General features: G+C 35.5%; 3 protein-coding genes across 3 annotated transcripts; 1 reads left to right on the top strand and 2 right to left on the bottom strand.

Annotated features, from left to right (window-relative positions):
* Positions 1-4,881: 4,881 nt before the first annotated feature.
* On the top strand, positions 4,882-7,320 carry LOC106313468. Its single transcript, XM_013751273.1, has 8 exons — positions 4,882-4,964; positions 5,078-5,589; positions 5,675-5,768; positions 5,887-5,952; positions 6,045-6,133; positions 6,227-6,314; positions 6,403-6,735; positions 6,819-7,320. The coding sequence occupies exons 2-8, from the start codon at positions 5,096-5,098 to the stop codon at positions 7,173-7,175; spliced, it is 1,521 nt and encodes a 506-aa protein (XP_013606727.1). The 5' UTR covers positions 4,882-4,964; positions 5,078-5,095; the 3' UTR covers positions 7,176-7,320.
* Positions 7,321-8,452: 1,132 nt separating this feature from the next.
* Positions 8,453-10,121, bottom strand: LOC106313471. The gene is made up of 6 exons (XM_013751275.1): positions 10,015-10,121; positions 9,793-9,932; positions 9,319-9,484; positions 9,036-9,134; positions 8,842-8,940; positions 8,453-8,757 (listed from the first exon to the last, which is right to left on the bottom strand). The coding sequence occupies exons 2-6, from the start codon at positions 9,909-9,911 to the stop codon at positions 8,587-8,589; spliced, it is 654 nt and encodes a 217-aa protein (XP_013606729.1). The 5' UTR covers positions 9,912-9,932; positions 10,015-10,121; the 3' UTR covers positions 8,453-8,586.
* A 1,804-nt stretch (positions 10,122-11,925) lies between these two features.
* Positions 11,926-12,972, bottom strand: LOC106313469 (non-functional pseudokinase ZED1-like). The gene has a single exon (XM_013751274.1). It carries the CDS (start codon positions 12,970-12,972, stop codon positions 11,926-11,928), a length of 1,047 nt encoding a protein of 348 aa, XP_013606728.1.
* Positions 12,973-13,443: the final 471 nt, after the last annotated feature.

The following is a 13,443-nucleotide window of genomic DNA, read 5'->3' as shown; positions in this document are numbered from 1 at the left end:
TCCATTATTTTTAGGGGGAGATTACGGCAGTGTACTCTTTTTCCCTTGTCATGGTTTTTGTCCCAACGGGTTTTTCCATGACTAGGTTTTTAATGAGGCACTACGTAACACAAGATGGATGATCAAGGGGGAGTGTTACAAATGTGATCATCCACGTATAAGGACACTAAGCATCCTCTCATTGTTTCTGCTTTATCATCAGTACATATGTCACTTTGTCCTTGTCTTTATCTTTAAATGTTACCGATATAGACATCTATAAATAGAGAGGTTGTACTTGGTTATTTAAATAATTTGAATAAGATCAACTCTTCTTCTCCTCTTACTACCAAACTCTTCCTCTCTTTCTCTTTATCACTTTCTAACATACATATACAATAAATTATTATCTCTCACAACAGTGGCTTGCTTTTCTTGAACTTTTAATTAGCTAAAGTTTTACACTTGTAACATTTTGAACTTAACGCTAATAAGTACTGTATTTTTATTTCTCACCCATGCGAGACCTTTTTGTCTGAACAACAGAAAAAAAAAGTAAAAAGAATATCTTATATATTAAAACAGAAGTTATAACCTTGATTTACGTGTGATTTATTAAAAAACAGTTTTAATGGACATACTCCTAAAAAATCATATTACATTTAATTTTTAATTTTATCATTTAAATTTTGGGCCTACCAGAAATTTTTATTGGACTATCAATAATTGGATTTAAACAATAGATGATCCATTGGATTTATAGATAGTATAAATTAAATAGATATAATTTAATGTTTTAATAGTATACCTCAATATGTTAAATATTTAAATATTTGTCGATGTTAACTTTTAAAATTATAAAGATTTTTTTTTAAATAACAAAAATCATATTATCTAACAATGATTAATCTTTACTACCTTAAACCAATGAAAACAAATTTTAAACTATATAGTTTACTTTAAAAATTAAACAAAAACTAAATGTTTAATTATTTACTCGATAATATAAATCTATGAAACAAAAAGTTTAATTTTTAAAAAACTTTCTAAATTTGTGAAATGTTACAATATTTTTGAATATGACAATAAAACAATATTTTATTAATCTTTATATATATAGTTACGATTTTAATAATGAAATAATAATTCGAATATATATATATAGAAGAAGATACAAATCCATGTGAAAATTTGAAACAATCTATTCAATGAAAAAAATACGTAAACTTATTATGTTTTAAAAATTGATAGACACATATATATTATAATATATACCAATTTAGAATTGAAAACAAAATATTTATATAAAAATAAATAAAAACAAAAACCCGCGCGGTTGCGCGGATCGAGATCTAGTTCAGATTAAAATACACGTAATTACGGTCTTACTTGTTGACCAATGTCCGTTGCTTGGGTGGTGTTTTACTTGGTAAATAAGCATAAAGTTAAAACCCTTTTATTACGCCTCCCAGTAGGCCTGAGACTTATTATCCGAGATCCGGATTCGATCCGAAATCCGCTCCGGATCCGTTCCGGAAATAGGATATTCGGGGTGCCCGGATCCGAATCTGGATAGTAAAATCTTGGATCCGTGCAAACCGAATCCGGATCCGAATATCTTAATTTTTAGGTCGGATATTCGGAAACCACGAATTCGGATCCGGATATTAAATCCACGGATCCAGATCCGGATCCGTCCAAGGGCTACCTCCCAGTGCACATGATGAAGTCAATTCTTACGTTTATAATAGTTGTGCCCAACCTAAAACTTCATGTATTTTGAAACAGAGGGAGTATTGTTATTCAAAACTAGCATATTCTATTCAAAATTGAGAAATTGGTTTGTCGGTTAAAATATACAATATTTGCACATATAGTTTTAAGATACTGTTTTGTAACTAAAAACATTTGATAGTATTGATACGATAAAGATTGAGGCTGCAATTTTGGTTAGTTTAAGGCTGCGATTTTGTTTGCATTAATAAACCAAATATCTTGAAGTCTGAACTAATGAACACGTACGCTGCGTAGTTGACTATAAAGTATAAACAATAAGAAGCTCCTTTTGGAAATCCCCAAATGTAAAGGGACTTGACCGTAAGTGCGTATTTGTAGAGAGAGAAAAGAGAGAGAAAATCAGATCTGGTTTTGGGTCCGGCGTACGGCCGGCGCGTGAGCGTTCGTGCCGTCGCCGGAGCCCATTTTCTGTTGGTTAGAAACGTTCCCCGGCTTCTTCTTCACCTCCTCTCTCTGTTCGTTTTGTCGGAGCTCTGTCCAGTCTCCATCCGGAGTTGTCAACTCGGGGAGTGAACAGACACATGCGGTGGCGCAGTGGCTGGAGTAACGACGCGACCGGGTGAAGGGTGAGGTGGGGTGATGTCGGTTTGTCAGATTAGGGTTTTTCGGGAGGTGGATGTTTCTACAGATCCATCGCCGCCGGTCTAGTTTCTGGGAGGCGGAGGCTTCGTTAGCTCCGCTTTCGCCGGCTTCAGTTTCCGGGAGGCGGAGGCTTCGTTAGCTCCGCTTTCGCCGGCTTCAGTTTCCGGGGGGTAAAGGCGTTCTTTGCCTTGTGCCGCCGGCGTTTAGTCCCTACGTTTGTTAGGGTTTTTTTTTTATCTTTGGTTTTTGCGGTTTCGGTTTGGTCTAGTTGGAAGAGTTCTCGTCGGAAGACGATCGAAGCTATCTGATGTTGAAGGGTTGGTTGTGCCGGCGAAGCTTTCTTCCCAGTTCCGGTGACGAAAGGAGACGAAAGGAGGCGGATGAGATCTTGGGTTACCGATTGACTCTCTCCACTAATGGGAACTTGCGGTTGGAAGCGTTTGCGGCGAAAAGGTTGTGAAGTCAGTGAGTGACGGTTTATCCGGTGGATCGTTGGGTTGATCACCGGTGATGGCTGGAAGCGGGGGGACGCCGTGAGCGAACGGAGGCGCCGCTTTTAGTTTTTCTCTAGGGTTTCGTTTGGTGGGCCTTGGGCCTTTTTGTAATGCTGGACTTGGCTCATAAAATATTAAAATTAACTATTGACGGAAAAAAAAAAAAAAAAAAAAAGGGACTTGACCCAAATTGGTTGACTCTACATTTTACACCTTTCCACACCGAACAGGTTTTGGTCCTCTCTTGTTGTCTTTATCACATTCATTTATGGTTGCTTTCTTTGACCGTCATAAATTATACTCATATTTATTTTACTAACACAGTAGTGTTATTAATTGGCTGGACAACTGAGATCAATTAAAGAATGTATTTTCACTTATTAGATTGGCTTTGCACTATCGTAATCGTAAATTCGCAATCATATAGTATTATTTAAAGTTTTAATATGCAGCAACATGCTTAGTGTCCCACATCGCGTTTTCTCACCAAACTCGAATGTTATAGAATTGATTTTGACTAGTGTGGAATTCTGTAACCAAAAGAACGAGAAAATTAGTCCCACGAGGCTACGACGAGGACAGGAACTTCCTTAATTACACGGTTTCGTTTACTAGTTACAACGTCATGATCTAATGGTTTCACGATATTATATGAAACAAAAATGGTGTTGTTATATACATCTGTATAGAGCACTATTTTGTATCATGTCGCTAGTAAGATACCAGCTCAGTAGCTCACACGAGAAGAGTTCAACATGATTATTTTATTTCACGATTATGTCTACATGTGTATTCTTAACACAGTATTAAGATAAGTTACAAGAAAAAATTACATTGTTGAACTCATGGGGATCATAAAAAAAAGATGTTTACCGATAGACCACAACAATTAGTATAATATTAGGCCTATAGCTAAGATTTTGTAGATTTGATATGGGTCATATGACCCCCTTAACTATAGAATGGTTCCACCACTCGCAAAAACTACCGTCAAACGTGGATTTTATAGGACGGCTCAAATGATACATTTAAGCGTGAATTTTCGTAAGATAGGTAAAATGCACACAAATATTTATAACCACGTAATGATTGTCTAATAACAGGTATCTTTGGGTTGATAAAAGCACTTCACTATATTGTATTGTGTGGATACACGAATATAAAATTAAGGCCATTGTTTACGGCTCATTTAAATATTCAAATAAATGGTCCATTTGTATTTTATTGGGAATTAGTTGAGCATTTTCATAAGTCCACAGTGCCTAGGTTAAAAAATAAAATATACTGATTAGCATAAACAGAAGTAGAACAGTACGTTGACTGAAAAAAAAAAAAACTAGTGGATAGTTATCATGATCGGGACATAAAATTCTGAAATGCACATAAACTGGAAAGACGAAAACATTGTATAACCAAGAACGAGGACATATTCAAAGATGCCACGATTCATACGTAACGCCGTGCGTATATCACATTGAATTGTAAGTTAGTATGTAATATATAGAGAATGTATACTTCTAACTATATGTGTTCCAAAAAAAAAAAAAGTATACTTCTAACTATGTCAACAAAAATATATAAACCCTTTTCTCAAAATAATGTATATAGGTTGTAAGATTATACAATAATTTGACGACGTATGCAAAGATGATCCACACATGTTACACGCCGTACGTATATAACACACTCAAATGTTGGTTCAGTTATGTTATACAATAATATATGTATACTTCTAGTAGTGTTATAAAAATGTAGAAGATAAGTCGTGAGTACGATTATCTAACCGATACGCGGACGTATTCAAAGATGTCCCACACGCTAGTATATGTTTTATAAATCAGAGGAAAATGTTAAAACTTTGAATAAAGACTCAGAAAAATCTTCACTGCGTATCCTAAAGGTTCAGTCACAAACTTTTCTGAAGAAAATCTAATAATTACGTCATATTTATTTATCAGTTAATATATAATAACCTTATATATATGTAGAAGATATATGGACAAAGAAGAGACATTAACAGAAACAGAGTTCTTCTTTTGTATTTAATTGGTCTCTCTTTTTGCCGCCAGAAAAAGATACAGCGTTCGACAAACATCTTTACATCGTAACAGTGTATGTATCTTCCTCAATCTTCGGATTTCAACTGAAACTAGTTTCCTTTCTCGTCTCTTGTCTGAATCACTAATTTTAGTTCTTTTTTTTTGTTCAACCCGGCCTACTTTTAGTTCTTACAGGTAGCTTTCATGGCTTTATCTTTTGGGAGCTTACAAAGAGGCAACAGTTTCAAGAAAGATTCACAAGAGTGCGAAACACCGAGACTTCTGAAAAGCCCAGTAAAAATGTATCTGGAGAAGACTTTATCGTTCAAAGATTTGGTCGAGAAGGGGAACAAATACAAAGATGAAAACTTAGGGGTCAAAACGAGAAAAAGTGTAAACTTGAAGGGTCCTAAACCAGATAACATGGTTCTTCTTGAGAGGAGTCTCTCGTTCATAAGTCTCGTCCAGGTAGAGCACAAGGAAGAAGAAGCATGCTCGTCTTCAAACCGTAGGAGCAGGGACAAAATGGGAATCTCAGGGAGTTTAACGGCGTTAAGTTTACCACAACCTCCCCCGTTTTGGTCTCCGAGACCATCAACGGAGCTTGATGCTGCCGCTGTTACGTTACAAAAGGTTTACAAGAGTTACCGAACGCGTCGAAATCTCGCTGACTGTGCAGTAGTTGTTGAAGAACTATGGTACGTGACGTACGTCAACTTATAATTTTTACAAAGTTAAATTTACAAAAACAGGATATGTGATATGAAATTATGTTTGTTTTAGGTGGAAAGAATTGAAATTGGCAGCGTCAGAACCGAACCGAACCAATCAAACGGCTGTGTCCAGGTGGGCAAGAGCTGGAACAAAAGCAGCAAAGGTAAAGTTACTACGAAATTGGACACAAAAACGAACATTTTTATAATTTATTACATAGTTTTTTTTCTTACATAGTTAATATCATACCTTATCATATTTTTTTATTGTATGTTTTGTAGGTAGGGAAAGGCTTGCTGAAAGATGATAAAGCGCAGAAGCTAGCTTTGCGACATTGGTTAGAAGCTGTAAGTTTATGATTTATTTAGTTTACTTTAGTATATGGATATTATACTTTGATATATAGTAATGTTTTGTTTATTTTCACATTTTTATATAGATTGATCCACGTCATCGGTATGGACATAACTTACACTTATACTACGATGTTTGGTCAGTAAGCGAGAGTAGTCAGCCATTTTTCTTCTGGTAAATTTCACACAAACTTGGTAAAAAATATTTCAATTTTTTTCGCAATTAGTTTAGCTGATTCGATGGCAAACATTTTGAATGATACCAAAGGTTAGACATTGGAGAGGGCAGGCAAGTGAACCTCACCAAATGTCCAAGAACGCTTCTTCAACGACAATGCATCACTTACCTTGGTCCGGTATGTATTCATAGTAATTCGGTTAATTCTGGTTATCAAATAACAATACCCAAATTTAATTTATGGCTCGGTTTGGTTATATTAACAGAAAGAGAGACCAGCATACGAAGTTGTAGTGGAAGGAGGGAAACTAGTCAACCGACAAAACAAAAAACTCGTTGAGACCATCGAAGGAACAAAGTGGATCTTCGTGTTAAGCACGACAAGAAAACTATACATTGGTCAGAAGGAAAAAGGTCGGTTTCACCATTCGAGTTTTCTCTCCGGTGCTGCCATTACTGCTGCCGGTAGAATTGTTTCACACGGCGGAGTTGTAGAAGCTGTGTGGTCATACAGTGGTCATTATCGCCCGACGGAAGAGAATTTTCAAGAATTTATCGGGTTCTTAAAAGAAAACAATGTGGATCTTACCAACGTTAAGGTGATTATACAAATTAAAGGATATAGGTTTCGTTGAATTTAGCTTAAGTACATATTAATGATGATTAAATTTTGTTTGTTCAGTTGAATCCGATTGACGATGATAAGTGTATTGTCTCTAATGAGGGAAGCATTAAACCGCTGAAATCCGAAGGTACAGATGAAACCACGGTTATTCCGGTTGAACCGCCGGTAGAGGATTCCGGAGAACAAAAACGTTTTATGTGCAAGTGGAGTACCGGAAATGGACCTAGGATCGGGTGTGTGCGGGACTACCCTATGGATTTGCAGATCCGAGCGCTTGAACAAGTCAACCTTTCTCCTCGTGTGGTCAACGGAAAGATGGGATTATTTGGTCCAATACCTTCGCCAAGGCCTAGTCCAAAGATTCGCGTCTCTCCTAGACTATTTTGCATGGGTCTTCCAAGTCCGAGAAACTAATTTATCGTTTTTTTTCCTGATCTGATCATACATGTTCTTTTTGTCACCTCTGATCTTGGGTGATTCTTTAACAGGGGTACAACTTGTACACATTTCAAATAATTCATAATTTTTAAGGTTGTAATAACCTTTATTTACTTTGTAACACCGCTTCAATATCATTATTTTATTTATAGATTTTGTTATAAACCATGATCGACCATGGACCAGCCCGTACTGCAGGCCCAATCCGGGACATGATAAAGACAACCAGAGACTATGTGTTTATCTAGTATATATTCAATGTATATCTGTAACATAGTGTTTATCCTTATCCTTATCTTGTTAGGATAAACATGACCTTATGACGGTCTAATACCTTGTATATATAAGGACCTTCTGGTCGACAGTAATGATAACAGAAGTATTTCCCCAACACTTCATTTACAACACGTTATCAGCACGACGTTGCTCTCATAAACCCTAACCCTAAAAACCAAAAACAATAATTCCGGGCAATCCATCAGCTAACCAGGAAGATCTCTAACTGATAGACCGATCAACCCATCAAAAGTTTTCAGGTATCATCGAAAACTCATCTAAAACCCATAAAATATTAAATACCCCCATCCGCAGCCATGTAGCTGTATTTAGCAACATGTCTCTGCAAATAAAATAAAACCAGAAACCATAAACTCTTTAAAATCTCGAACCTGAACTTGTTTTGAACCTGTTCTTAATCTGAAACTGATTTTAAAATTGTTTAAAACTTTTCCTGAATTTGCATATCAACCATTGCCATACCCATATGGGATTGTTGGGCCAATAGTTTGAATCGGTTTAGCTATATCATTATATGAAATTTTGCTTTGTTAGTCTGATAAGTTGAGTTGGTGATATATAATAATTTTGTAAGTTTTCATAGTGATTAATGACATTAAATAGTTGAAATTTTTGGTATATACCAAAAATTTCCATCGGAATTGTTGGGATTGTTATATTCAGTTCATCTGAATTATATGGGTTATTATATTTTGTTTTAATGAGATATGAATAAGTCCAAAATTATAAATGACAACTTTTTATAAGTAGATATAAAATAAGACTCTATTTTAATAGAGTAGATAACTGTTTCAAATAGCGTCAATTTGCAAAAGGAGAAGAGACTTGTCTTTTTCGTGTAATTTAAATATTTAGATTGATTAACCCTCATTCTTTTTTCCTGGATTGCAATGTATACTAGAATATTCACTGCTATGCTTCTGCCTAAATATTAAAGCATCGTTAGTCACGATTGAAGTAAAAAAATGATTCCATGTTTAGATCTAAATCTAAGACATAAAGACAAAGGGAATCAAATGAAATCTTTAAAGAAAAGAAATATATAGAAAGTGGGCTTGTGTTTCGAAAACAAAAGAAAGTGGGCTTAGTTTTAGTCAGTTTTTACTTTGGATTCTTTTTTCGCTTTGTTGAGTTTGTGTTTCATTGTCAAGAAAAAGAGCAATGCCCCTACTACGGCCAATCCTTTGATGAAGCTTAAGAGATGCTGAACAAACTCGGCATGTCCAAACAACGAAGAGTTTGTAGCTGCCTGATCCGTAAGCTACACAAAACATATTATACTCAGTCAGCAGAAACATTTCGTTATGTAAAACTTATTACACATATATAGGCCGCAAGAACACACCTCACGGAATTTTGATATGACATTCTCAACATGCTGCTCGTCAAAGTTTGACTTGTAGAAATTGTTTACGGTGTCGTAAGACACAGTTTCATTCAAGATCTTAACAAACAAACCGACAGGATTAGAAAAAAACAGAAGTGAGATTTAAAAGAAACCAAAGTGGCTGAAAAAGAGAGATACATGTTGTTACTTACCCTTTTCAATTTGAGATAAAGGAGTCCAAATTGTTCAATGTCGACACGATTACTATAGAAATCGTGATGGATCATTGTAACAATGAATTGGTGTAGAAGCTATATAACAACAAGGAAACAGATTGGTTTGGCATGAAACCAAGAGATCTATAACTATAAGATGAAGCTCAAATTATAAGGAACTACATTACATTCGAAGATATATATATACTTATGAAGTTGTTATCTCGTTCTAATTAGAATTGGTTCTAGAATATAATAAGAGCAAACTGAGAGTAAGTACCAAGAGGAAAGCTCCAAAGAAGCTGCCATAGATGAAGACAAGTCCACCAAGCGTCTTCACTATGATACTAATAGCCATAAGATGCTTAATCTGGTCTCCTGAATATCCGAACTTCGGTCTCGAGTAATCCTGTGCTCCTTCCCAATTGGAGCTGAGCTCCATGTAACTAAATATAACAAAGATAAAAAAAAGCTCTAGTTGAGTCCAATCATAAATTGAGAGGAGTATCTGATACCGTTAGAGGTCTCACATCAGACATGAATTGCGGTCAATATATGGACACATACCCATCTACTACAAAACCTAAGATATACCTTACCAAAATTAAATTTCACACCATCTTCCAATGTTTCTAGGAATCTAGAAATCAACCTGATCAATCTCTATTTAAATTCTAATTAAGATTGTTATGATGAGGATATTAAATCTAAAAAGGGTAAGAGGAAAACAGAGGATGTAGTTGATGAGTCTTACTCATGCCAAGCAGAGAAGAAGAAGGAAGAGGAAAAGAGAGCTCTTCCAATAGTTTCAATATAAGGGAAAGTAGCAACTTTACTTCCTAAATTGTTCACTTTTCTCTGCACAAAGTCCATCTCTGGTTCTTACTATGTATCCTATCAAATAAGCCAGAGGAAGATAATGATGAGGACGGTAGGTTGGGAACTTTAGATAATTGTATAGAAAGAAAGTCCTTACTCTTTAATTGGCGTATGGAGAAGAAACTGAAGAGGAGCCAATAGAAGAATTGAATTGGTGATGAGAAGATGATTGAATTATAAGAATAACTGCGACTCGGTCTTCTTCTTAAGAAAAAAAGGTGGATGCACTTTGCACGTTCTAAGCGTTTTTTTCCTGCTTAAACTCAAGAATAATTATACTAATTACACTAATTACAAGAAAAAAGTGAGTACTTTTTTAAGATTTTAATTTTGAAATTTAAGAAACTTAGATGAAGAAGATAGAAGACGTGATATGCAACATCAGACTGCATTGACAGCTGTGGTTCTGTATATGGTGCACAATCAATGAATAGCTTAATATATACCTCATTCTTACATCTCTATGTACTTGGTGTGCTATCAAGCAAAAAGCATGACACTTAACCTTGGGAAATAAACTATTTAGATCCCGACATATATAGTAATCCCTATCGAACACATACAAACAATAACTGTAACAGCACTTGACTCTAGGCAATCGACACTTGGATATATAACATGCAAGACTTAAACAATGGACACTTGTTTAACAACAAAACCAAATCATTTGTAATTTTTACGTGCAAAAAGAGTTGATAGAAGAAGACAACAACTCACAGAAGGGTTTGCTGAAAATGAAAGTAGAGAGAGTGTGAAGAGGTAAGGCTGTGTATTTATTTTGAAATCTAGCTATCGTTGTCAATTCTGTTGTTTTTCTTTGTATATTACAAAAGAAGAAAATAACAAAAATTTATCCTGTGTGTTCAAAGAAAAAAAAACAATGTTATAAACCAAACGATGATCGACCATGGACCAGCCCGTACTGCAGGCCCAATCCGGGACATGATAAAGACAACCAGAGACTATGTGTTTATCTAGTATATATTCCATGTATATCTGTAACATAGTGTTTATCCTTATCCTTATCTTGTTAGGATAAACATGACCTTATGACGGTCTAATACCTTGTATATATATGGACCTTCTGGTCGACAGTAATGATAACAGAAGTATTTCCCCAACACTTCATTTACAACAGATTTAATAATATAACACATTAATTTACAATAGCTTTGTGTTTGCTGTTGAAATGAATCCATTTGTACAAAGACTTATTCTTGGGTTCACCCCCTAGGGTGAACCTAAAGGTTCACAGGTTCACCAACCAATAGGATTGTGTTATTTCATATTCGATATCTTTTAAAAAAAGAAACAAAATATTTTCAAATTATATTATCTTTTTAAAATTAAAAGATACAAAGAAATAAATAAAAAATAGTAGTAATTACAAAAAAAAAAAAATTTAACGTCGTCGCCAAAACATTAAACCCTAAATCCTAATCCCTAAACGATAAATTCTAAACTCTTGGATAAATCCTAAACTCTTGGATAAATCTTAAAACTCTAAATCAAAATCACTAAACACTAAAACACTCGAGGGTTTTGAATTTAGGGTTTAGAATTTTAGTGTTTAGTGTTTTATTTAGAGTTTAAGATTAATCCAAGGGTTTAGGGTTTACCCAAGGGTTTAGAGTTTACCCAAGTGTTTAGGATTTATCCAAGGGTTTAGGATTTACCCAAGGTTTAGGGTTTATAGATTAGGATTTAGGGTTTAGTGTTTTGTAGATTTTTTTTTTAATTCTTTTTTCTGTAACTACTATTTTTTTTTTTTTTAAACATAATATAATTTGCCAATATTTTGTTTCTTTATCGAACTTAAAATAATGAAATTTTATTGGTTGATGAACCTAGAGGTTCATCCTACCCAAGAATAACTCCTATACAAATACAAATAACATTATTCTAACTAATCTTTACCAGGTTTGTTTTATTAATCTGAGTTCCATGCTATCTTCAAACGGAAATGACTTTCAAACTTTCGTTTTGTAGTCCAAAGATCAGAGGATCTCTAAAATGATGTGTGGATCCGTTTGAGTTCTTTAGCTACTTGCATCATTCTCGGTCTATCTTCATCACTCTCCTCGCAGCAGCTCAGAGAAAGTGCAATACACGATTCAAGCGTCAATTTTTGAGCACTTGTGATGTCTTTCATTATCATTGGATCAATTACTTCATCGAGTTTTCTTTTCTCATATAAAGCTTTCACATAGCTAATAATACCTTGGGGGTCGCCACCAGAGCTAGTGGAGACAAGAGCTGGTTTGCCAGTGAGGAAAACCATCAACAAAACTCCAAAGCTGTACACATCCGTATATTCTGTCACTACTTTTGTGTACGCGTACAATGGATCAAGGTACCCAAGTGATCCAATGACCGAATCAACTTCTAATCTTGATTTTCCCTCTGGGAGAGTTATGGACATTGAGAGATCGGAAAACTTGGCGGTCAAGTTCCTGTCCAAGACGATGTTTCTTGGCATAACAACTCTATGTATGATGATCTTAGGGAAGGCCATGTGAAGATAAGTCACAGCATTTGCAATCTCCTTTGCAATCTTCAACCTTACACTACATGGCAATATAAATTCCTCCCCATCAACCATAATACCTCCTCGCTCATTCAGAACCCCAAGTGCTGCATTTTCAAACACGAGAACCGGGAGACTAAACTCGAGGCAGCATCCAGATAGTCTAAGAAAGTTGTTATGGTTGCTCATCTTAGCAGACAAGACAATGTCATTGTAAACCTCGCCCACTCTGTCTCCTGTAATCTTATACTCCTGGAATCTTTTGATAAAGTAAGACTTGTCTTGGATGATACCTTTATACCAATTATGGCTCCTCTCATTGGTGATAAGACAACTGAAATGGAAGTTATTGGTGGCTTGAAGGATCTGATAAGAAGAAAAGCTGCGTATAGGAACTGATTTACCGTTGCAATCAGCGATAAGTTCTTTTAGCAAGATGCTTCCATTCTCCAAGAACCACTTGTCTTCCATGTTCCTAGAAGATCCAAATCTCAGTTTTTGTTTCAGCTTTTTCACCATCGGTTCCATTTAAAGACTCTGATTTCGAGGCAAAAAATGCTAGATTTTCCTCTTCGATATGAAAGACCTTAGATCTGAATGCATAAAAGATACGAATACCTTTTCAAGGTCAAAACAAGGAATAAATGGCAACCGTGGACTTTTTGAGAAACAAAGAATAAATGGCAACCGTTGACCTTTTGACAGCTACTCATCTCATTAGACATGGGCATTCGGGTACCCGTTCGGGTACGGATCGGTTCATTTGAGTATCGAGTTTCTCGGGTTTAGAAATTAGACCTCATTCGGATATTACAAAATTTCGGGTCGGGTTTAGTCGGATCCTCCCGGGTCCGGGTGGGTTCGGTTATGATGTAAAGGAAATTGAAAATAGCCGAAATGTATCTGAAACGGGTTCGGATAATAGTACCCAAAATAATCATATTACCCGATTCAGTTCGGGTATCTTGTATTGATATCACTCAAATTACCCTAATGAGT

This window comes from Brassica oleracea, chromosome C9 (genome assembly GCF_000695525.1).
Source record: "Brassica oleracea var. oleracea cultivar TO1000 chromosome C9, BOL, whole genome shotgun sequence".
NCBI lineage: Eukaryota > Viridiplantae > Streptophyta > Magnoliopsida > Brassicales > Brassicaceae > Brassica > Brassica oleracea.
This window is presented reverse-complemented; position numbering and strand designations above follow the sequence as displayed.

What these genes read in the sequence shown, in the direction of transcription:
- LOC106313468 (XM_013751273.1), top strand. Translation starts at nt 5,096, where the DNA reads ATGGCTTTATCTTTTGGGAGCTTACAAAGAGGCAACAGTTTCAAGAAA. An exon ending in CTGGAACAAAAGCAGCAAAG is followed by an intron (nt 5,769 to 5,886) that starts GTAAAGTTACTA and finishes TATGTTTTGTAG; the next exon opens with GTAGGGAAAGGCTTGCTGAA. An exon ending in AGTCAGCCATTTTTCTTCTG is followed by an intron (nt 6,134 to 6,226) that starts GTAAATTTCACA and finishes ATGATACCAAAG; the next exon opens with GTTAGACATTGGAGAGGGCA.
- LOC106313471 (XM_013751275.1), bottom strand. Translation starts at nt 9,911, where the DNA reads ATGGACTTTGTGCAGAGAAAAGTGAACAATTTAGGAAGTAAAGTTGCT. An exon ending in TCTTTGGAGCTTTCCTCTTG is followed by an intron (nt 9,135 to 9,318) that starts GTACTTACTCTC and finishes GTTGTTATATAG; the next exon opens with CTTCTACACCAATTCATTGT. An exon ending in TTTATCTCAAATTGAAAAGG is followed by an intron (nt 8,941 to 9,035) that starts GTAAGTAACAAC and finishes TTGTTTGTTAAG; the next exon opens with ATCTTGAATGAAACTGTGTC.
- LOC106313469 (XM_013751274.1), bottom strand. Translation starts at nt 12,972, where the DNA reads ATGGAACCGATGGTGAAAAAGCTGAAACAAAAACTGAGATTTGGATCT.